The 24791-nt window shown below is 34.2% G+C and overlaps 2 protein-coding genes across 2 annotated transcripts; both read left to right on the top strand.

The window, feature by feature from the left end:
• Nucleotides 1–389: 389 nt before the first annotated feature.
• Nucleotides 390–6906, top strand: LOC148311225 (uncharacterized). Its single transcript, XM_088256926.1, has 7 exons — nucleotides 390–873; nucleotides 1018–1250; nucleotides 3545–3648; nucleotides 4209–4362; nucleotides 5131–5328; nucleotides 5420–6055; nucleotides 6493–6906. Exons 1-7 carry the CDS (start codon nucleotides 665–667, stop codon nucleotides 6768–6770), a joined length of 1812 nt encoding a protein of 603 aa, XP_088113052.1. The 5' UTR covers nucleotides 390–664; the 3' UTR covers nucleotides 6771–6906.
• Nucleotides 6907–10774: 3868 nt separating this feature from the next.
• l(3)mbt (lethal (3) malignant brain tumor) lies at nucleotides 10775–24591 on the top strand. The gene is made up of 11 exons (XM_088256920.1): nucleotides 10775–10805; nucleotides 11265–11399; nucleotides 11695–12455; nucleotides 13785–16058; nucleotides 17372–17606; nucleotides 18710–18849; nucleotides 19952–20123; nucleotides 21949–22144; nucleotides 22806–22886; nucleotides 23080–23143; nucleotides 23961–24591. The coding sequence occupies exons 3-11, from the start codon at nucleotides 11718–11720 to the stop codon at nucleotides 24363–24365; spliced, it is 4305 nt and encodes a 1434-aa protein (XP_088113046.1). The 5' UTR covers nucleotides 10775–10805; nucleotides 11265–11399; nucleotides 11695–11717; the 3' UTR covers nucleotides 24366–24591.
• The last annotated feature ends 200 nt before the right edge of the window (nucleotides 24592–24791 follow it).

The raw sequence follows: 24791 nt of genomic DNA, 5'->3' as shown, positions 1-24791 counted from the left end.
CTACTGGCACTAAAGCGGTTTGAGGAAACTCAATATTCCGGCAGTGTTTGATCTCCGGCCCACTATACGCTGGTTCATATTCGATATATGTCGTCTTCATATCAAAGTGATGGAAGTTTAGATAGTATTTTTTTTCAATAATAAATAGCGGAGCGAAATAATGATTCATCATGAAGTTTACGTGGACGAAAGAAAACTGGAGCACTGTTTCCAATTAAGTAATACTAATGATATCTTACTGGCCCGAGAAATATGGGCCATATATAATTTTATTCATCTTATTGCTTATCTTTAATCTTGTTAGGTACTTATATTATTTTTAATTTTGTTCCATACCATAGATATTCTGGAATATGCGTATATTTTGATTTCCTTTATCTTTTTTCCTTCTTGTTGACTCGATTTCTGCTCGCGAGTGTTTAGATCGCTTATTCTGCAATTCTTATTTTGGGGTCGAGGCAATTAGTGGCGTTCTATTTTAATTAATTGTGAGATAACACATAGCAATCATGCATCTTCACTCCAGTGTTTCACGAATGTGCTACATCGTAACATAATTTGGAATTTGTGTTTTTACGTTGTGTATTATTACCCGAATCTTTTACTGGTGTGACGTGTGACGTCACAACTATAAATCAGCTGGGTTTACAAACAATAATATAGAATGGGTGGCGCAGTGAGTACTGGTCGGGATAATAATGATCTGGTGGATAATTTAGTGGAATGTAAATACATTAAAACGGACTTGGTGGAGCGAGTATTCCGTGCCGTTGATAGGGCCGATTACTTTCCGCCATCATCGAAGCAAAATGCTTACAAAGATCGAGCCTGGAAAAGTGGTTGTTTCCATCTGTCTGCACCTTGCATTTATAGGTAAATCTCAAAACTTATGCCACTTAAACTAATATGTATATTTTTAATAAAAATTAAGTTTATTCCAATTATTGAAGGGTTAAGTAGATTTCTAGTGGATCGTGAATTGATGAAAATATAATATTTTTTTTACTTGTCTTTCAGCGATGTTATGGAATGGCTGAAGCTTAGGTCAGGTTTAAGTTTTCTGAACTTAGGATCTGGCACTGGTTACCTCAGTACGGTAGCCGGGTTAATCCTCGGAACAAATGGTATAAACCACGGAGTCGAACTTAATCCAATAGTTATTGAATATGCTATTGAGAGACTTGAAAACTTTATTCATACTTCATCTGCTGTAGATGAATTTGATTTCTGCCACCCTAAGTTTGTTGCGGGTAAGCATACCATTATTTTTTTTAAAACGTTTTGTTTCTCTTATATTCTGATGAATAGAGACAGGTTTTCTTATTTGAGACTGAAGTCTATTTCAAGTAACTATGCAGACGATATAAATATAAAACAAAGGAATTTTTGTTATTATGGTTTTCTAATAAATATTTGAAAAAAAAATGTAAAACATAAAATAGTTTATATTTTAGTGTGGGTGATGCGCACGAACTTGAATGAGTATGCAACCCCGAGTTCCTCGCCCATTTCTGTTCTACATACCATCCCTTCTCCATTTCGTTTCCCATATAGCAGTAATATCCTTCATCCTGAAATCCTTCACTTACATCATCTGCATCTCATCAAATGTTTTCCACTTCTATAGCCAAGAATCTTAATCGTAGGACTGATCACATTGTCTTCATATAATTGAACAATTAAGTGCCCTATGCACCATTGGGTCCAGAACTCTTTCTGAATCTATTCCTCATGGCTGAAAATAAGAAAAATAGTGAGACCAGCGCTTCTCCGTAAGTATCTGCCATTGATGTTTCCACGAGCTTCATCACTAGATCACTTCTTTGTTCAGTCTGTAATGATTGGTCATGAAGCTGGTGGTCACGAAGCGGATCAGAGAAGCGGTTGAAGTTTCATAATATCAACCACAGGCAGGATTTTACGGTTATGCAATTCGTTATGGATTGACAGACGTTTCTCTCTAAATGGAACTTTAAATAGCTAAATATTGGCTTTCTTTTTTAAATGATTTCCTTATCATTCTCTACCTATTTTGATAAAAAATTAAATTATTTAAAAGGATAGTGATATAAAGTCAAATTTATTTGTTGTTTCTATTTGCCAGCAATTTGGGGTGAATGGAAATGGGAGAGAAGTGAATAGGGTTTCTATTCTCTCAAGTTTCCATTTATAGTACTAAAAAAAAAAAACACTAATAATGAACTTTTAATGTCTGTGCAAATTCATTACCAAGGCCGGTGCAGCAAAATTGATCATAGTCTTCCAAAAATCAATTTGGAATATTTTTAGTATGAGTAGAGCATAACAATGGCTTAAGGGACATTATAATGTAGTGTTTTCGTGCATAACTATGATTTTTACCATCTCATGAATGAATACTCGGCTTGAACTTTACATCACTTCATGATTACTTATGATTTAAATATTTTTAAGTGTGTCCTACTGGTCATAAGCCCTGTAAATACCAAGACATCCACATTCTTCTTTATTTATGTTGAGATGTTAACTTATGATTTAATTATTAACTTACCGTTTAAAAGCACAGTTACGGTCATTCTGTTAAAATTTTAAATCAGATCCAATTTCCAATACGATTTTTAAAAACTTTTTCAATAAATCTACCTTTTGAAATATGTACTTAGTGTTTTTCAACAATTTATATTATACTTTTCTGTTGTTTTCTATCCTCTTTATTTAATACTCATCATAAATTCAAGAACTAGGCTCTTGTTGATGGATTAACGTCCACCATTTTCTATCCAAAACCTGGTTTTTGAGTTTTCTATACACCATGATTCGCCTTCTTTTTTAACTGGTCCACATAACTTAGTTTTTCTCTTCTTCTTGTGCCTTTCTCCTGTATTATGCTAGTGATGGTAGCGTTATTTTCGAATAGTTCTAAATGAACTGTGCTAAAAATAGAAATCCAGTAGGGAATCAAACCCTGGGCCTCTGACTTAAAGTCAACTACATTACTACGGTACCACAACGCTACGGCAGACTAAGTGTAACCATTTTATAGTATACTTTTAATCTGCTGCACCAATTTTACATTTCAAATTTTATCTGTTAAAACTTGAAAAGTACTAATACTTAAGAAACATATTAACTGTTTTATTCACCTCAAACACAAATCATTACAAACTTTTCCAATAATCAAACATAAAAGCTTTTCCAATAATCAAACATAAAAGCTGTGATTTGTATTAATAACCAACAGTGAGTAATTATTTGCAATTTTCAGTACAGAAGAGTATGTAAAAATACTTAATTATCACAATTAGTACTGATATTGTATCCTAACATTTAGTTATTCGAGAGGTAATCGCTTCATAGCAATAAGCCTGCAATTGTATTAATTTGTTTATATGTAAAGAAAAATAAATAAAAATCCCTTTCTTGGAGCGAGGCATCATTACATACTTACGGTTATAATCAATCAGGCCAACAGATAATAATCGGAAATGGCTTGAACCATTGCCGATGTACAAAAATAAATCTGGTAAATGAATAAACGTAGACAATTAAATATTTTTTTTTTCAGGTAATTGTCTTTGTTTATCTCCGACAGTACAACAATATGACCGAGTTTATTGTGGTGCTTCTTGCCCCAAATATTTTGAAAACTACCTTAAAAATTTAATAAAGGTAACTCACATATTTTAATTCAAACCCTTTTAACTGATAAGTTCCATTATAATATAATAAATTTAGTAAATTTTTACTCACTGCTTCACTCTACTACTCTAGTCTGTCATTACTATAGAAACATTATTGATTGAATTATTGAAAATAAATAGTCACAATATTTCATAGCATTCCTGCAGACAAAATTAATTATTGGGAAACAACAAAACTGGCATATTAGGTAACCATACGGTTTTCAGATAAATTATAAGTTCTATGTAGTTGTAAAAATTAAGTGTTAGAATTTTTTTAAGCCGCTTTTGATATTTGCTCTTAAAAATGTGGGAAAAGACTGAATGTTTTTTTTTGTAAGTCCATTAAATACGAAATCGTAATTTTCTTTTGTTTTATGTATTAAAATGAACAAAACTATTTTGAAATCTAGCCTAGATTGGTTGGTTTAGTATCATACTTCTAATAGAACAAATGCTTTGTGGTAGTGTAGATTTACAAATAGTTGTGTAGATTTACTACCGCCACATAATAAGGAAAAATAAATAAATGTTTTGGTATTTTTTAAGGTTGGAGGAATATTGGTGATGCCATTGGACGATAAGCTCCTTCAAATAAAAAGGATTTCTGAAAGAGAGTGGGCCACGAAAAATATTCAATGTGTGTCATTTGCGACACTTGTTACGCCTACTCCTGAACAAACCAGTCAACATGTTTCCATGTGTAAGTAATACAAATATAAAAATGTTTCAATTCCAGTATTTCAATTGCCTTAATCAATTATCCTTCATTTTCTATTTTATTTGCTTCTTGTTGTTCAATAAGGTTGGACAAAGGCTCTGAATGGGATTTGATTCATTTGTCAACATGACCAAGTTTACTTCATCCATCATTGAAATTATTTCATACGTGATAGTTTCCTGAGATTCTTTAGAGTTTGGATGATTGCAGATCATTTGTGGGCATAATTTTCAAAATACTTTCAATGTGGATTCATTTATTATTCATTTATCCACGAGTGTCCTATATTGTTAATTGCAAGTCATACATTCATGCAAGCATTACATTGTAGTTTCTCCAAATATGTTTAAGTGAGGCCCACCTTCCCTGTCAGTTGTCTTGACGGTCTGTTTTATTACTTCCCTTATATAATAACATTTAAACCTAGCAATTACTGTTTTCGCGGCACATGTGCGATCATTTATCTAACAAAAAATGACCATTGAAAAGTGTGTAAAATAGCAAATTGTGCTTAAGTCGATGTTAAGTTTCTAGCTTGCTTCTGGAAATGCTATGTATTGTGTGAATCTTTAAATATCTAAAGTAATACCCACAGTTACATTATCTGTGTTTTCGTTTTTTCATCATTAAGAGATAAAAATAAAGCTAAATGATAGATATTGGTTTCCAGATTTTTTTTTTTTTTGAGAACGATTTCTAAAAGGTAATGACTAAGAACAACATCTTTAACTTCCACAACTTATTTTCTAGTGGATGTGGCTCCTGCATCGCTGCAAGTCCTGTGTCGCAGTTTAATACGTAACGTATTACGTAATGTGGTTTATGAAGAAAACCCCCACTTTCGGAATACACCATTGAAATCTAAGAAAGTCAGAAGCAAGGCTAAAGTGGAATCCTACCGCGTCAGAAGAATTTCTATTCCTATTGACAATGAAGATAGTGATACTGGTAATTCTTTAACATATTTGATTTTTCTACAAAGATTTTGCTAAGAAAATATATGTATATGTACATATATATATTTTTTTCTTTCTTTCAGATGATTTTAGTTTACTTCATAATCTGGATAGGCAAGCTGGATCTCGTGAAATGAATGCTTTGTTAAATTTGGTTTTATACGGGAGCATAGAAAATAATGTTGTCGGAGGGATAGTCAATTATGGCTCTCACGATGATGAGGCCGGCAGCGACGTGGAGACTGAAGTTGAAGACAGTGGTTTAAATGAAAATGTCGTAGAAAACATTCAACCAGTTGATATCACAAATCAAGTAACTAACAACGCTCCAACTTGTAGTAATGAGATGGAGAGTGAAAAAGATGACTCAAAGCCCACCGTTTTGGAAGATGAAAATAAAATTATCATTGCAAATTGCAGTTCTGAACAAAATGATACTAAATTTGCCACAAATATCAATGAATTGAGTGTCCCTAGTAGCAGCACCTCTACTTCGCTCCCAAACAATATTTGGAAACAGAGGATTATTCAATCTAAGATAAATAATGTGAGAAGAGAGAAGTTGGACAGTGGGATCGTGGAAGATGCGGGAGAAGGAAACTCTTCTATAGAAAATACAAGTTCATCCCCGGATACAACCACCGGATCAGATCAGATGGATGTCAACTCTAGTGAAGAATATCTAGGTGATAATGAAAATGGATTATCAGAAAAACAAGGTAACTTTTTATAACATCCAGATTATTTTCTATAATTAACTCAGTTCACATGTAGTAATAATAATTTTAGGTAATTTATATAGCGCCATTTTGGTAAAATACTACCTAAGGGACCTATGTATGTACTGTAGTTAAGATCTGGTACGGTAAAAATATTTAAAATTTTACTCATTTTTCATATAAAAGGCAGTATGTTTTGAAAGAAATTAATATTTTTGCTGGCAAAGAATAAAAGGAAGGCAAAATATTTTATAAAGTAACCCGAATTTTATGCAAAAAATTCATTGATGATACCAGAATTGTGTAATATTTAAATTATGGCAAAATTCAAATCCTGTTTGATTTAACAAGCTCTCACCGTAGTATGATGTTAAAATAATGAAAATGCAAAGTAGTATTGTGATTATTGCTTAATCATACCTTTATTTTTTATACAGATACAAAATCTCGGCGTTTTAGACGTCAAAGAAAACGCCATTATACGGATGAAGAACAAGATGCCGATGGAGAAGAGGGTGATTCTACCGAGCCGGATGAAAGGAGTAGTCCAGTTCAAGGGGGTAAAAACAAGAAAGTAAAGCGTAAGTCTCCCCCGCCTCCCAACCCTTGCGATGTCCAGAGGGATTTACTCTCCTCCATGTTGAAGGCCAAAGTCAAACAATTACCGTTACCCATGCCATTGAAGATTTTTGTAAATATGAACAGAAAATTTTAATTTATGTATTTTAAGACTTGTTTGTAAATATATATATGTATTTTATTTTGCTCCGCTACAAGTTTCTTTATAAGGCTGTTCATTTAAGCATTTATAAATAATACTTATCTGTTATAATAAAAAATTTAAAAATGTACATCTTTGTTTTATTTTTAATGTAACATTATTTCATTTAAAAAATTAACTATTATCAGTTTAATGACCCTCACCCCTTCTATACCCTCCTACCCGCATCCTTTCAAAATTATTTTTTTTCTAGTAAATTATCAGTGCTTATTAGCGGTTCTATCACCCGACTTGCTGAAAATGGATGAGAATATACAAGTTTATAAGTTAATATAATTATAAATACTATAAAAGTTAATATTGTTAAAACAATTATTCCCCACTATTGTAAGCAAGTGACTGGGCAACTGAATCAGTGAACCTATGCAAATCTGGTACTAACGTTCAGGAACCATTTATTAAAAGTCCTAAGCAAATACAGTGGAACCTCTCATAACGAGTAATTCACATGATGAGCAAAAAACTCATAAAGTTGCTCCCTTAACAAGCGATATTTTGCATAACGAGTTACAGAGAAAGGGCAAGTCCCTTTTTCACATTCACTTGTGAGTCAGGACTTGAGGTAGATAACAACGATATTGAAGAGATTGTGATAGAGCACAGTCAAGAGCTGACCACCAAAGAGCTTATGGAGTTGCATCGTGTTTCACAGCAAGAAATTGCTGAGGAGCGCTTGTTAATAGAGGAGTAAGAAGCAGAGCAATAATCTTCTTAATCTGAAATAGAACATCATCGGCTATGTTGTATTTGATTGCGTGTTTTTCAACAATTTGCTTTCATATACAGTGGAACCTCTCATAACGAGTTTAATTCGTTCCTGCATCTTACTCGTTAAGCGAAACATTTTTTTCCATACAAATCAATGGAAAATACTTTAATGCGTTCCAGGCCGAAAGAAAACTCAATTTTTGAAATAATTTTTTTAATGTAATTCAAATAAAATTAATTGTAAATTGTTAAAGCGTATTAAAACTTGGAATATAATTTAGATTTGGGAAAAATGTGAATAAAAATATGAATTTATGAAAAATAATATATCTCTTTTAACTAGAAAACTGTTTTAAGACATTTGTTTTAGCCGACGCGAAAATGTGTCACAGCATTATCATTGAATAAATTTGTAGCAGGAATAGACACCTCCTTATTGGGGAGATGCTTCTTAATGTATGATGCAACAGTTTCGCATGCTTTCAGCATTTCTCTTATTGTGCTAGAAGATTGTTGCTCTGCTACTTCCCACTCCTCCATTAACAAATTCTTCTCTATAATGTATTGCTGTGAAACTCGATGCAACTCCATAAGCTCTTCAGTTGTCAGCTCTTGACTGTACTCTTTCACAAGCTCTCCAATATCGTTACCATCTATCTCGAGTTCCATGATATTAGCTAATGATACAATCTCATTGACTGTGGACTCTGTGGCAACACCATTGTGTTTCCGCGCTGATGTGAGCAGGGCCGAGGCGTTCCGAGTGCGCCTATACGAATAAAACCGAAGAAATCCAAAAAGTTGCGTTCCACGTTGAACGAACAAAACCGAAGATTTCCGAGCGCACCGAGCCGAAGGGAGCCGAGCGGATCCGATACTGAAACGAGAGAACCGAAAAGCCACGAGAATTTTTTGGGTCGTCGACGGAAGCAGACGCGTAATTTAGATTTTAACTTCACTTCTTTGACTCTATATATTATAAATTATTTGTCATTATTTGATTTCAGTACTTATAGTAAATTTACATTTATTTCAATAAAGGAACCAACTTTAAGTACATCATTTTGTTTTCATTCTGTGCACTACCCCCTTACATTAACAAAAATGCGGCCACACGCCGCCATAAAAATAGCTGATCCCGAAACCAATAGCTATAAGTGGTGACCCCAGCCATAACTCCACAGTTACTGTTTCAAAATCACATTTTACAACACTCTCTGGCCAAAGCTTTTTTCAAGCAGAAATGAGGGTCCTCTTGGTAACTCCTTCCCAAGCCACGAACGTCCCGGTTCACAAGTGAATGTCGTAAAAAATGGACTTGCCCTTCCTCTGTTACTCGTTATGCGAAACATCGGTCGTTAAGGGAGCATCTTTTTCAGATTTTTTTTGCTCGTTATGAGAGGTTCCACTGTAGTTTTATAAAGAATTGTAAAATGTACCCTCGGTGTGGGGAAACGTACTCACGTAATTTGTTATTATGTGTATGATGAAATATATTTATAAATAGTTCCAATAAAAGGTACTGGTTATCACGATCAGTTGGAGCAGAATGGATTGTGGGAGTGATTGGTCTTAAAATGCACTTAACATATTTTATTGACCCAACAAAAGGATGCCAGAGGTCTTATCCCTACTGTTGTCCTCTGAACTATGTAATGCTGGTGCCTACAGGAATATAATCAACAGTGCTAACAAGTCACGAGTTAATGTAATGGTATTGATGTGATAGCTGTGGTTTCAATAAAATGGCGCAACATGCCACACGACGGGTGCAACATCAATTTATAGCAAGAAATTTGAATTTGTATGCCTCTAAAAAAACACAATCTATAATATATGCTTTACAATGTACTAGTAAAAGATATAAATAAGCATACCTATTTAAGAAAATATTTTGGATTCCTTAAGATTTTAAAAACAATGGACACATATTCATGATACAAGAACTAACTGACTGTTGATCCACACGTCATAAAATCTAACGACCACGAACAATATTTATGAATTAATTTTAAGATAAAATTTATAAAAAAATGGAAATATTGTGAAATAAATTTGAAGACTTATTTTTATTAAAAAAAAAATCTTCAATTTAGTCGAAATTTTAAGAGTTCTCCAGTGTGTTACATAATTATGAATAAATATTTCATAAGCACGCCGTTCATTAATCTGAATATAATAATATAACAATCTTCATAGATATTAAAATGGATTATTTTAAAATAAAATATATTTATTTATAAAAATGGCTAAAAATAATTTCCACAAAATTATAACTTCCTACCCCGAATAAAATAGTACTTAAACCGTACCATACCGTGTTTTGTGTGGATGAGGCTTAAGAAAATTTAATGTCAGTTTGGCACATATTTGAGAATATTGATGATTTATTTTACTTTATAAAGTTAGCATACAGTCAATTTCATAATTATTTATGATTAAAACTTTGATGCGTCTCAATAAACATTTTTTACAATTATTTTATCCTTATTTGTTCTTAGGCCTTTAAAAAAATGCGCAATAAGCGTAAATATTCCATGAATATTTTATTTTACCATACTATAATCTCAAATATTTCATTGTATGGTTTTTAATCTTCATATTCTTGACATTGCCATCTTTATCGAAGTTCTAATTGTTTTCCGGAATTTAAATCGTTTGTTACCCTACAGTATTGTAAATACTTACAAATTAATCTGAAATAAATGTTTACCATTATGGTAATGACTAATATTATACCGTTGACATAACAAGTACATCATGTCATAAATGTATGTAAAATATGGTGAAATAATATTTATTCGATTTATTTGATTTTCGCTTTAGAAAAACTTACATCTTTAACAGCTTTTATTTAAGGAAAATTTCCCTCCATTTAAAAATAATCGAATTGGTGCATGGTTGATGCAAAAAATGTCTTTGGCAACAATGTAAAATACGTCAAGCATGTGGCTAAGTTACAAATCAAAAAATATTATTCATGTTATATTTAAAAGTAGGTTTTCCTTAAAGGATATGATTTTGAATGACCAGGGTAGTTGTTGGAGACTTGTTATTGTTAATTTAAGGGTGTAATTTGCTGAATAAATGCGAAAGCATCATTTCAGCTTTTCAGTGTCCGTTTACAATTTTGCCGATGGCGCGAATGCGTCACGGCAACGGAGGTCTCCTATTGGTCAATACAAACACTGTTCTAAAATCCACCCATTTCACAATTTCGCTATGTTGTCACATCTGCGATCTGGAAAAGGCTGATTGCGGGTAAATATTGTCATCTCTCACTTAATATTTATCAAGTATTTAATAACAAGTAAACGGTCGAATAAAGCTTTATTTCAAAATATTCTATATTTTTTGTTTTATCTAATGAAATAAGCGCGTAGTAAGTTTACGTTCCATTCGCAATATTTTCTCAAACTTCACAAGGTTCCGATATGTAAAAAAGTGAATTCAGTAAAAAAGATGCGACACACGCGATCGCGTTTGTTATAAACTTGAAACAATATTTGAATTATTTTGATTATTAAAGTAGCGAAGTCGAATTCAGGTTTATAAATACACAATTTCATCTTTCTTGATCAAATTAAATTACCGTATTTTCGTTAAATTTTCATTTTGCACGAAGGAATTGTTTCCAAAAGTCTTGTAATATATTACGAATATATATCTGGGTTTTGATAGATGTATTATAATATAAATTCTCTTTATTCTTGTCAACAGCATTGATATTATCTGTCAAATACTCGTGGATTGCTTTGAAAATGTCGTCAACTTTATTTGATCTAACTGAAAGGAAATAATTTAAAAAATAACTTCCATCTGGTGGAGTATATCGAAAAAATATTCGATTATAAGGTAACACAATTTTATCAAAATATTTTCTTAAAGTGTCTTTATCGATGCGCCAACACGTTTTATTTTATTTGTAAAAATATTCCAATTGATAAATATGTTTTTAATAAAATTTTCTATAAGCTCTTCAAAATAAATGTCAGTTTCAGTAGGTATGCTTACTGAAACTGACATTTGTTTTGAAGAGACTTATATAAATTTTTGTTAAAAGCTGCTAACAAGTGTGTGATTATTTGAAATGATAAAAATATACATGATAATTGTATTTGCATAAATAATAAAAATGTGTTTTTTCCAGTGAACAGGAGATTAAAATGTAAAATGAATTCTCAAATAATAACAGATGGAAAAAATTGTAATTCATCCGGATATCCACTGCAGTTGCACTTAGCAGGGAATCCTAACACTATAGTATCGGGTCCTTCTGGCGGTATGAACATTCCCGTGCCGGGTGGTCATTCCATCCAGATACCGGGGCCATCTGGAAATCTGCCACTGCAGCTGTCTTCCACCGATGGAGTTCCTTTTCATTTCTCTTCTGGAGGGACTCTTAACATGCCGTTGCACCTCGCGCAGGGTGGTGGAAATGTCCAACTTTCTGGGCCTATGCCTTTACTGACCGGGCCTGGGCCCCAGCAAGGCTTACAGGGGCCCGTCCTGCTCCACATGAATCCCCAGAACCCTGGCCGAATGATGAATCAAACTATTACCAATGCGGAGACACCTCCCGATGTTCAGATAAACAACTCTAACATGGGTGTTCAGCTGCAGGACCATAATCCCGTGCATTTGAAGGTTCAAGGTGCTAACGGGCCAGCTAACCAACAAGCCCTACTGCAGTTGCAGTTACAGAACTCCAGCGGACCTCCCGTGCATCTGCAGGGCCCTACTTCTACTGGGAATGTTCAGAACCGAAATAACACCAGACCTGGGAATGTTTACGGACCTCATATGGTGTTCATCAATACCGCAAGTGGCTTGAAGCCGGTGACGAGTGCCGATAGTGGCAGTACTACCACTACAGCAGTCAGTCCACAACCGCTATTGGTCAGAAGACCGGTGAGTAAAATTTGAATTGGAATTTGACTGTAAAATGTATTATTTTTATCATATTTTTTAACATATTCTAAATTGTATTATCTCTTGATTCAATATCAAGTATATATTTATTACGAAGTTATTTATATGCCATATATTGTATAAATAGATTATCATAATTAATAATTATAGACACACTTCTTTTATTAGCATTTTTATGTTCCATCAAAATCTTGATCAAATTTTTGAATAAATGTTGATTCATTCTTATATTTATTTTACTATAAAGTTATTAATAGTAAATAAATAATAATTAAAGAAAACACTTAGTTTTTTACCACTTGAGTTTAATTATAGACTACATGTTTCAGAAGCTAAACTTCCATCATTCAGGTCTGTATAATAACTAAAATATAAAATATAAAATTGTTCTATAAATAAGGATAGGGGGAAAGTAAGGGGAAGGGGTTAGTCAAGGAACGGAGTTTGAAAACAAAGGAAAAATTGAAAGCAATGACGAAGAATTTTGAAACAATATATTATTTAATAAATTATTATTAGAATTCAGGTTTTTTTGTATTTCTAAATTTTCAAGATAATTCATAATTTGGCCTTTATTTAAATTTCTTTAAATTTAGAAATACAAAAAAACCTGAATTCTAATAATAATTTATTAAATAATATATTGTTTCAAAATTCTTCGCCATTGCTTTCAATTTTTCCTTTGTTTTCAAACTCCGTTCCTTGACTAACCCCTTCCCCTTACTTTCCCCCTATCCTTATTTATAGAACAATTTTATATTTTATATTTTAGTTATTATACAGACCTGAATGATGGAAGTTTAGCTTCTGAAACATGTAGTCTATAATTAAACTCAAGTGGTAAAAAACGAAGTGTTTTCTTTAATTATTGTAACATGTCTTACCACAAAGTTAATGCCGAAACAATAAATAAAATATAGTAAATAAATAATTATAAATGGTTCGCTAAATATTTTTTAATTATATAAAATAAAAGAAAAAATAAAATTAGGCCCACTTCCAATGAGATGTTTTATTGGTAATCCCGTATTAACTTACATAAACTGAAGATGGATGTCTCTTGCAATGAGAGTTAACACGGAATTACCCAGAAAATATTGACATAATACATGATATTTGCAACAATCAAAAAGTTGAACAAATTTGTCTGTTTTATAAATAGGTGTTCCATTACAAATTGTAATCTCCCTTGTACTGTGATAATGTTTAATGAGAACTATTAGAGAGCTATAATTTATTGAATTATGTATGTTGTTATTAGATATTAGGTTTACTATGATGGCGATGATTGAATTTAATATTTTGCAGGTGACAACTGGTAATGCAATTCAAATTATATCATCGGTCAATGTAACACCGAAGTTCACAAGTGCTCCTAAGACAATTACCAAATCATCTCTACTGTCTCAGAATAAACCTACTCAATCCATTATAATTCAGAAGCCCAAGTCCAACCCTCAGAATCCTGTCAGCCTCGGTGTATCTGGTGGTAAACACACTTTTGCCACTTATGTGAGTGCTGTAAAGAAACCGCCGTCCGTAACTAAAGTACCAGAAAATCATTCTTTATTAGTGACATCTAATACCACACCGACAACTTCAAATCAAAAATTATTTCTCACACCGATGAATGTGCCAAAAGTCCAGACCAGTAAGTTTCCGTACCAACCTCCTATAGCGCCTAAAGGTTCCATAATTAATTTCCAAATAGCCAATGGACAGGTTCAGAACGATCCCCAAGGCAATGTGAAGGTGATGCAAGATTCTGTTCCTCTCACTTCCGCTAGTGAGATTCCTCCGCTTCAACCGCTCAGCAAGAGTAGCGTCACCCTGCCGAGTACCGTAACTCTGTCTAATACCTCCGCACAAACCCCCAGCTCTGTCACCGACAGTGGATATAGCGCAGCTCTTCCCACCACCGATAACTCTTTCCCGACGTCTATTCCGGGCTCCCGAGCCGAGTTAATAGGAGAAAAAGCTTACACCTTGTCAATACCTGAATCAAATTCTTCTTTGAATGATGATATGTACACAGTATCCATCGCTGATGATAATGATAGTTCACCTGAAAACTACACAATTTCCATAACCGAAAAAGGCAGCTTGCTCGGAAACAATGTAACGAATGTGGAAGCGGTACTGCAGGATGTTGAAAATGTTCATTTATCTGGACAAGTACCTACAATTTTAAGAAGATCTAATTCTGATAATGCGGAGAAAAGAAACCTTTTGAATGAAAAGCGTAGAATTTCATTGTGTACTGATGATAAGAAGACCAATGATGATATTGAGAACAAGATTGAAAAAGCCAAAAACAAACTATTCAATCCGAATTTTACCATACTGAAAAAACCCATCGTTGAAAAGTCAGAAGACAACAAAGTACCATCACTATTCTGTGATGAAAAATTGGATATTGAACTTGAGAAAACTCCAAATAAGTCCTTCGTTCCTAATAATCCTACAGAAACTTCAATTAAAAATAATGGTTTTGTAAATGTTAAACGAAACACTATTAATAAAGATAGAAGAAAAAGTCGTCTCTCAGCAGACACTTATAACCAAAATGTGTCCGCTGGAAAGATCGGAATGGATAAATCACCATTTCATCTGCTAGGCCAAAATAAAGAAATCAAAATGGAGGCGACCGAAGAAGACTCCCTCGGTCTTCAGTGGCAGAATGACATCGCACTATTAAATGGTAGCTGCTTGCAGATTCATACTAATGAATTTGGTATTATAGATGTTATAGATGCTAAAGATAATGCTATTTCCTTGACTAAGTATCACGCTCCATTACAAGAGAGATCTAACAGACACACAAAACCATCGTCTCCCGAAGACTTGTATTGTTGCGACGGCTGCGGTTGCCACGGAATGGCGGCTGAGTTCATCACCCCCCATTTTTGCAGCCACACCTGTCAGAGTAATTACAGTAAACAACAAGATAGAAAAGATAGAGACTCCATAGACACTAAAAAGAAGAAAAGACCTAAGAAATCATTGATCCAAAAATTGAAAGAGAGAAATAGTAGCTTCGGCGATGGTATCATGATCGGTGAAGAATCTAAATTATTGGGAAATATTTCGGCTGATGTAAGTATAGAGTTGAGGAATCCCCCACACTCAAAAAACATGTCTTCGGAACGACTTCCCAAAGGACCCTTGTGGAAATGTGAAAAGTCCGGGTTCTCGTGGATGAAGTACCTAGACTTTAACAAAGCCAAAGCCGCTCCGGCAAATCTGTTCAAAGACTCTTGTACGAACAAAAACTGCTTTAAGATCGGAATGCGAGTGGAAGCGATCGACCCGGTGCATCCTTCGCTTTTTGCCGTAGTTACTGTAACGGAAATTCAGGGATACAGGTTGAAATTGCACTTTGATGGCTATCATGAGGATTATGATTTCTGGGTGAATGCGGATTCTTGCGATATATTTCCTCCTGGGTGGTGTGAGAAGAACGGCCGGCTGCTCCGACCCCCGGCCGTATTCACCCTAAGTTCCTTTTCTTGGCCATCTTACCTGAAGCAGATGAGAGCCATTGCTGCCCCCAAGAGTTTTTTTCCACATGTCAATACACCAGTAAGTCCACTATTGATAAAAAAATAAATAAATACAGTCGAACTCGGTTATAACGAGGATGAAGGGACCGACTTTTCTCGTTATAAACGTTCCTCGTTATATATCCGAGAACTATCTAAAAAAATACCTATCACATGAAGTATGTTATCTGAAATAGTCACATAACACAATATGTAGCAATTGAAACAAAATTCATACAATTCACCCATTACACACATGTTATATATTTCTGTCAATCCAGTTTTCCTATAAAAATTGAAAAATCCTGTGCTGCTTGAGCACAAAACCATTGTAACAGTTTCATCAAAATTCATACAATCACAGTTTCTTTTTTTTTTCGGGTCAGATTGGACCCACTATCGCGGAGGAGGTGTTAAAATGCAGATAAAAATACAATGTTGACATTGGATGATGAAAACTTTTTACACACATTTCCGCGCCACGTCTTTTTCACGAGTAATTCCGCTTTTTCATCAATGAGAGACACTTTCTCTTATTTGTAGACATGTTTGTAATTCGGCTGCTCTAGAATTGATCTGACATTCTCCACCTCGTAGTTTTTATTATGCATTGTCCATAGTAAGCAGGAACAAATGGAAACTATGGTAAAAATCCCAGAAACAAGCATGACATTCATAAAATAACAAAACAATTGTTTATTATAAATGAAGTGCTGAGCCCCCGGTGTTAGTATGTACCTAGTAACATCACAAAGCTTGGTTTTACCATATATGTACCGGATACTTTTTCAATGTTGTCAGCAAAAAATACCAATTAGGTACATAGTATATTAACTATTGTCATAAACCTAATCCTATCCCGGCGGCATCGGTCTAGTTAACTGCCCAGTCGGATACTATTGCTAAGGGTCAAAAATAGTATTTTTTTTAAATCGACACATTAACAGTTTTAAGATTTTTGACGATATTTTGCTTGTTATAGCCGAGAAGTAGTTCGTTATAAGTGTATGGAGAAAATCACAAACTAAAATGTCAACGAATGTTTCCTCGTTATATCCGAGATCTCACTATATCCGTGCTTGTAATAACCGAGTTCGACTGTATATGTAATATGGAAATTTTAATGTATTTGAAATGTTAAATTCATAATTTTCTAGGGTTTTTACCCTAATATTGTTTTAGTATAATGATGTGTACTTATTTTACAGTTAGAGGGTATATAATCTGATATTTTGAAATTTAAATTTGTTTCTCGTAAGTGCACAATAGAAGAACTTTCATAATAAATAATTTCCTATATGTTATTTTATTTAAATGGTGAACTTACATTTGTATACAATTGTCTAATTTTAGGCTCAAAGAGTTAGTTCTGATAGTGGATTCAAAATTGGCATGAAATTGGAAGCAGAAGACAGGAAGAACTCCCTTACGTGTGTCGCTACAGTGGCTGATGTCATGGAAGGCCGTTTCCTCGTTCACTTTGATAGTTGGGATGACATTTACGATTACTGGGTGGACTCTACCTCTCCCTACATACATCCAGTGGGCTGGTGTGATGAACACGGCTACAGTCTGACTCCTCCTAATAGTAAGTCACAAATCAAGAGTTAGGCCTGATTCACACTGCCATGTGCCATACAAAATAAATACATATATGTATACACTACACTTTTCTATTTTCTTCTTACTGTCCCACTCCACGCTCAAGATCAAAATAATAAATGCATTTATATATTGTGTTACAACACTTGTGGGGGAGAGACGCCCTGGATATATTTTTATTATCTCTCAATACTCAAGTATGATGATCTTAATATGGTGTTTTAAAAAATTGCATGGATATTAATTTTCGGTTGAAAATATCGGGTGGAAATATGTTAACACATCTTATGCGGGAGGCGAGTTTTACAGTTCGTCAATCGCCGTTTGCGGGTGACTGTGATCACAATTACCAAAATTTTTACCGCTGTCCCGAAATACTGTTTTTTTTTTTGCTTATTATATTGCAATACTTAAGGTTTATAGTGACACCTATTGAATTTTCGTTAAAGCTTTATTATAAGAGTATAACTCTTACCACTGGTACCAACCACTCTTTAGTAAAATATTGATTTTATTACGTATTAGTGTGTGATTACTTTTATTATATTTAAAAAAAATTATCAAGTGCATGTGAGAAACTAATTCATAAAAGAATCATAATATTGTAAATGAGTGTTTATTTTTCTTATCGGATAGTTTTAAAATGTTTTAATTATTTATACGCTGTTGCGATTAATACGTTACGTGAGCTAAATACACCCCTGTTACTTGTCCGCCTCCATAGTGTAATAGTCAGCACGCTCGGCTACCATTCTGGAGGTCCCGGGTTCGATTCCCAGGGGGGGACAAATAAATAAAAGTGATTTTTTCACTCTAATATTTATTCAATATCACCCTGGACTGGCACCTGAAGCGGAGGGCTGATCACCTTTCCTTCATGTGTTAACGATCGAGATGACACTGCGTTTATATGCAGTGCATGCACCATTGGGGTGCGGATAAGGGTTTGAAGATGAAGACTCATTAGTTTGATCAGCCCTGTATGAGATGTGTTAATAAAAATAAAATAAATTTTACAATAAAAATGTGCAACAAAGGCGGCAGAATTTTTGCCAGTTTATTTACAGCAAATATTTGTTTTTCTTTTAGCCTACAAAGATCCTGAGCACTTTACCTGGGAAGAGTATCTGGCAGAGAATAAGGCGACAGCTGTTCCTGCCAGAGCCTTCAGACCTCGACCTCCGCACCACTTCAAAGTTGGAATGAAATTGGAAGCTGTCGATAAAAGGGTAAATTTTTGCTTTCTTTATTACAACTTTTTTTTTTAATATCAGCGCTAGCTCTGAAAAGAAAATATGTTGGAGGGTTATATTTATATGAGGATTATGATTAGGTAGGTTTTGCAGGAAAAGCTCGATAATATGAAATTAAAGGGAATTTAAAAATAAAATATTAAATATTAAGAAGAATATGGGCGCTTGTCCACTACCCGGAATTTTACCGTCCGGCAGTCCGGTTTTGAAAAATTAAAGCGACTACGACAGTTTAGCGTGATCGAATTTACGCGCAACGTGTTCACGCACCGATCAAGAGCTCCGATCCGAAGAAAGATGGACAAAAGAACAAGCCAATCATAATTTTAAAACGCTAACTGACGTTCCGGACGGTAAAATTCCGTGTAATTCCGTGTAGTGGACAAACGCCCTATTAGTTCTACATAGGTTTTTTTTACTGCTGTGATGCCTCTCATAATGTGCTTTATTTGTTCCAGGTGGAAGTTTATTATGTAAAATGCATTTTTCCATTACAATACATGTTAAAAAAATTCATTTGTTTTGTTAGTGTACTGTAACATAAAAAATGATACACACATTTTATTTTTAATTTTTGGCATTCAATGGTGCATAGGGCACTGTATCGTATAAAAACAGTGTTATTTGATTGAATACATAAAGTAAAGGTTATTAGCCCTTCACTCCATGTACCAGTCCAGGATAATAAAAAAAAAGTTAGATTGAAATATTACTATCCCTGGGGATTGGAACACAGACTTTTCGTACGATGGATAAATGTGGACTTGAGTTTACTTACAAAAAAATGTACCTTACTTTTCTATGTAGCTATGAGATATTTATCTAGGCATAATAAATTCATTAAAATGTTCATCCGCGAAAAACATTGTGTATAGCGTAACGGACGAACAGAAAGTTTATTGTGCGCAGCGTTCGTTATGCGAGGCGTTACTGTATTTCTTTTTCTTAAGAAAACAAATATCTACATAGCAGATAGAGAAGGATATCACTAAATAACACAACAAATTGTATGCTATTTCTCAGGTTTTTTGTTTATGTCAATATTGTGCTTAAATTTCTTTCTCATTGATTGATTTAGGTTCCTTTTTTGATCCGGGTTGCTACTATCACAGACACCCGCTTCCACCAAGTCAGAATATCCTTCGACGGGTGGCCGGATGAGCTCTCATTCTGGGTGGATGATGACTCTCCGGACATCCACCCGATGGGCTGGTGCTTGCGCACTTCTCATCCGTTGGAACCGCCATTGAGTAAGTTGTTTTGCATGTATCATTATTTGTCTCAGTGCCTTGAGTAAGTTAACTCGAATAACAAACATGTAATCCCCATGATTCTATTTACATTGTGGTTTCTAGTTGAAAACCTACTTAAATTAACAGAAGGGAAGCAAGATGAAAGCGGATTAATTTTAACACAGATTTATTCAGTTCTAGAAAATGACAGTCAAGAAATATTTAAGAATAATCGCATGATTCTAATGTAAGCGCAGTTGGAGAAGGGCGTGTCGATCACTGGACGAGCGGGAACGGAATGTGACGCCCTGGTTTTTGTTCGGACCGAGCTCGGCTTCGTTCTGCATTTCTTGCTTGCGTGTTCGATTATGTTCGTTCGTTTGATTATGTTGTGGGTTGCCACAACATACTGAAAAATATATCAGATTGATATGTAATAAAAATACGATAGCTGTGGATAAAAGGAGTGTGGTATAGTCATCAGTGCATTAATTTAGAAAGCCGATGAGATTAATTTTTTTATTTTATTTTTATGTTTGGCGTTTAAGGCTCAAAAAATCTTTTGACAATATCTTGAGTATATCTTAGTGTTTTATGGATAAATAATTTAACCACCTAGGGATTGTTGCTTACATATCTTAACTCATATGGAAGTCTATAGATTTACATGAATTATGACATGTCACTGTATATAATGCGTCAATCAAATTCAGGGGAAATATGGGTGTTCAATCTTGAGTTGGCTTTTGAACGTTGCACAGTGTATATCACTAAACCACCCGATTACAGATCATAATTCCAGAAAATCCCTTAATTTCTTTTTTCCCTCCTCAAAAAAACCTTAGTTTATAATTATTTTCTCTCTTAGCTATCTTTTTACTGTAATAATAAGTAATGTATTTTTTTTATTTTATCGATAATTATAATAATTGTATATATTATAACACAAGAGCAAGGTCATCAATCTGCTGTTTAGACAGTTTTGGGTAGTATTTTAAAATTAGTGTGTACTCTGCAAGAACCACTTTTCTTGCAGAGTAAATTAAGCAACAGTTTTGCACTATTGGCCTTTTTCAAATTTCACAATAATAATTTAATAAAGTAAAAGATATTTACTATATGAGACGTCTCCGTCCACACTATACTGTAAAAAAACTGCACAGGGGTTGGTTTTGGCGCGAGAAAGTCCCGACGGTAGCAGTTTTATATGGACCGCTTGATTCTGGGAAGGTTCAGATCAAAGTATAGAACAGTGTAGAAGTACATTAACAGTAAGAGACGGGTACTTAGCGGTAGCTCTGTAATTCTTTGGATTTTACTCCTCAGAGACCGGTACTGTGCTAATTCCTTAGTGCTTACTTACTTGATTTCATGATCTGCTGTTCATGTGAACAGCAGATCATAAATATGATATATGATATGTATATAATTGTACATTTATAATGACAAATTACATATTATATTATATTCCTAAGCTAGCTACTCCCGAAAGGAGAAACTGTTTTTTATTGAGGGGCAGTATACTGTGCCAAATACATTATAGTCGACAAAGGTCCTTTTCAAGCCCACATTTTGAATTGTAACATAAATTGAATTTCATATTTATAATAACAATATATGATATCACTAACATTATTGTTGTATTATTTTTTAATCGTTTTAATCACTAACGGTGTTTTCTTTATCCTGCAATAATTGTATAAAATGGCACTTTAGATATGTATTACAGGCAAAATTAACTGACAGCTAATTTCTTATAGATTTCTAATATAAAGTGTTTATCCTTATGACAACAAGTGTGGATGAAATCTTTCAATCAACTGACGTTTCTTGTGCTTTGTAGCCGCCTTGGAGTTAAGCGTCGCGGGCAAGTGCGGCACGGGCGGCTGCCCCGGGCTAGGCAACTCCTTGGGAGCCAAGAACACCACTCACAGCGTGTCTGCTGAGTGCCCGTACCGTCTACCGCCCGCAAGCCCCCCGCTACGCGACCGTCTCGCGCCCTCGCGGCCACCGCCTGCGCACAGTGAGCCGCGGCCCAGGTAACTAACATATTTCTGATGCATAAATGACACGATGATTTAAAGTTCTAAATATTACAAGAACTTCAATGCATTTTCTACATTTGTAATGTCAATGTCATGCCTATTTTATTAACAGACATTTTTGTATTTATTATTATTTTTTCAAAAGAATATATTTTGGTATAATACGTCAATTTATTATTAAACAGACGAATTTCTTAATGTTTTCACTGAAATTTAATTATGTTGTTTTTTTTCGGATAAAATTGGATCTATAAGTACAATAGTATTGTTTCCCTATAAAAATTGCAACAATACGAACATGCAATTGACTGCTTGACACATACATAATAGGATCAGTCTACACTATTTTTATTGTTTTAAAATGAATTTTACCGTGAAAAAATATAAAAGTGTGTTATAAAATATTTTATTCATATAACAAGAAAGTTTTCCTTTTCACTTCAAGTTTTGGGTAAAAAAAAAATACACACTTTTAATTTACAGTAATATCTCCTGATGGAACATCTCTAGTGTCCTTTGTACTTTTTAAAATTAATTTTATTATGTGAGGAATAAATAAATTACATTACATTTATACCGAATTATACATCGTACTAATTTAAACCTAAAACTAATGAAAATATCACTAATTAGGATTTATTTTTAAATAATACAGAACAATTCAAGTCGGTGCTCAGCGTGGGAGACCTCCAATAAAGTCTGAATATCACAGTGGAAGCAGTTCAGAAGCATTAAAGTATGTTACTTTTTAAATATATATTTTTAATTGTTAATATTTCCCGATGAACTTTATCATAGGTGTAATATATCTAGATATAACGGATCAAATAAAAGTGCTCGGTATTATACATAGTTCTACTTGTTATATTAGTTTTACAACTTTGTTTTTTAAAAGAGCCTTTGATACACATTTTTATTATCAATTTTAGGACCTCAAGTCGCGGACGCCCCTTGAAATACAAAAAGGATGATGAAATTAAAACCGAAGTTATGGTAAGTTAACTACAGGAAGATTCAATTCTTTGTCATTGTCCTCATGGCGTCAGGTCATGATCATCCTAGGCATACCAATCTCGCCGGGTTATCATTTTTCTCTCTCTGTTATTGCCCACAAGGCGGAGGAGAAACTGCATATAGTCTAGAGGACTATCCATATAATTAAGGTTATGTAATTAAAATAAAAAGTCAAATAAAACGTTTCCCACATTTCAAATTTGTTGCTGTGCTATGCGGTGCAATTATTAATCTTTTATTTATTATTTAGTACTCTTATTTTCTTGAGAACTATTGTTTAACAAAAATCAATAACAGATTTGTACATAACTAATATGAACCATTAAGATTATCCATTTAAGCTTTGAAGGTGACATTTTATATATTATATAAAATAACTCGACAACAGCAAAAATATTGATAATGTGCAGCCCTCTTACTCACAAATACGATCTCTCAAGTTACTAATGTGATGTACAACGCAAGCGAGATGAAGATATATTTTGTCTGATTACTTTAGCTGCCAGATCAGTACATAAGAAAAAATTTCTTAGTGTAATTTTACAGATGTCTTGTAAAAATAGTATGAGAAATATGTAAGTTACGTTGCTAGCCAACAATTATTATAATGTCGATACTTGGTCCAGAGAAATTGAGGTTTGGTACCCAGCAGTGTTCTGCTTCATATGTATGCCAAATACGCGGTAAACAGTTAATGCGGTATGACATTTAAACAACTTGTATAATAAAAAATTAAGAATCGCAAAAATGCATTTTATACTTATATTTTTTTAATATTTTCTATTTATTTTTTAAGGATTCAGATGAGGAAACGAGCAGCGTAAAATTAAAGAAAAGAAGAAGGGTCTCATCTCCCGTAACCAAAGAAAGAGTAGAGCGTTCTGTGTTCGAGCCGGGGTACCTGCCGGACCCCGGGTGGAGCGCTCCGCCGCTGTGGAGCCGCCACTGCCGGCCGCTGGAGCAGCTGCTACAGAGCCCTGCCGACCCGCGCAACTGGAGCCAGATGGACGTACGCGACTTTGTAGAGCAGGCCACCCGCAGCCCTGATGTGCTGCCTGCTTTCTGCCGGGCGCGCATCGACGGCGAGGCACTGCTCATGCTCTCGCAGGAGGACCTCGTCTCCATCCTTGGGATGAAGCTCGGGCCCGCTATCAAGCTCTACGGATCCATCATACAGCTCAGGAAGAAGATCACTGCGTGATGGTGAATTTCAGAATCGTAAATTGTAGCTGCCATTCTTTGAGCCTTCTGAACATTTTAAAAGTGGAATGACACTAAAATATTGTTAATGCCAGTTCATTTTCTATTACTGCTCATAATAAATATTCGCATTATCTGGAAACAATTTAGCTCCTCCTCCCAATGGGTGTCTTCGGATTGCTTCAAAGTACTCCAGATCCGCTTCTAAGATTACAATACAAGCTACATCAAGAAAATTCAATTTTACAGGATTGTAAAAAAGTTAATATTTTTCATACATACCATATCTTTTAGACGTCTCAGTAATTTATGGGAAGGGAATATGAAAGTCTGTGGGCATTATTTACAGGGCATCTTTTTTGTGCCTAAATTTTTCATTTTAAGGTGTTCCACTTTATGGCCCCGTTGACTCAATAGTAGGCTTAAG

The sequence above is a fragment of the Brachycentrus maculatus genome, unplaced genomic scaffold, assembly GCF_059751285.1.
Source record: "Brachycentrus maculatus isolate JH-2025_06_01 unplaced genomic scaffold, ASM5975128v1 h1tg000069l, whole genome shotgun sequence".
NCBI lineage: Eukaryota > Metazoa > Arthropoda > Insecta > Trichoptera > Brachycentridae > Brachycentrus > Brachycentrus maculatus.
The sequence above is the reverse complement of the archived record's forward strand: the minus strand, read 5'-3'. Positions and strand labels throughout refer to the sequence as shown.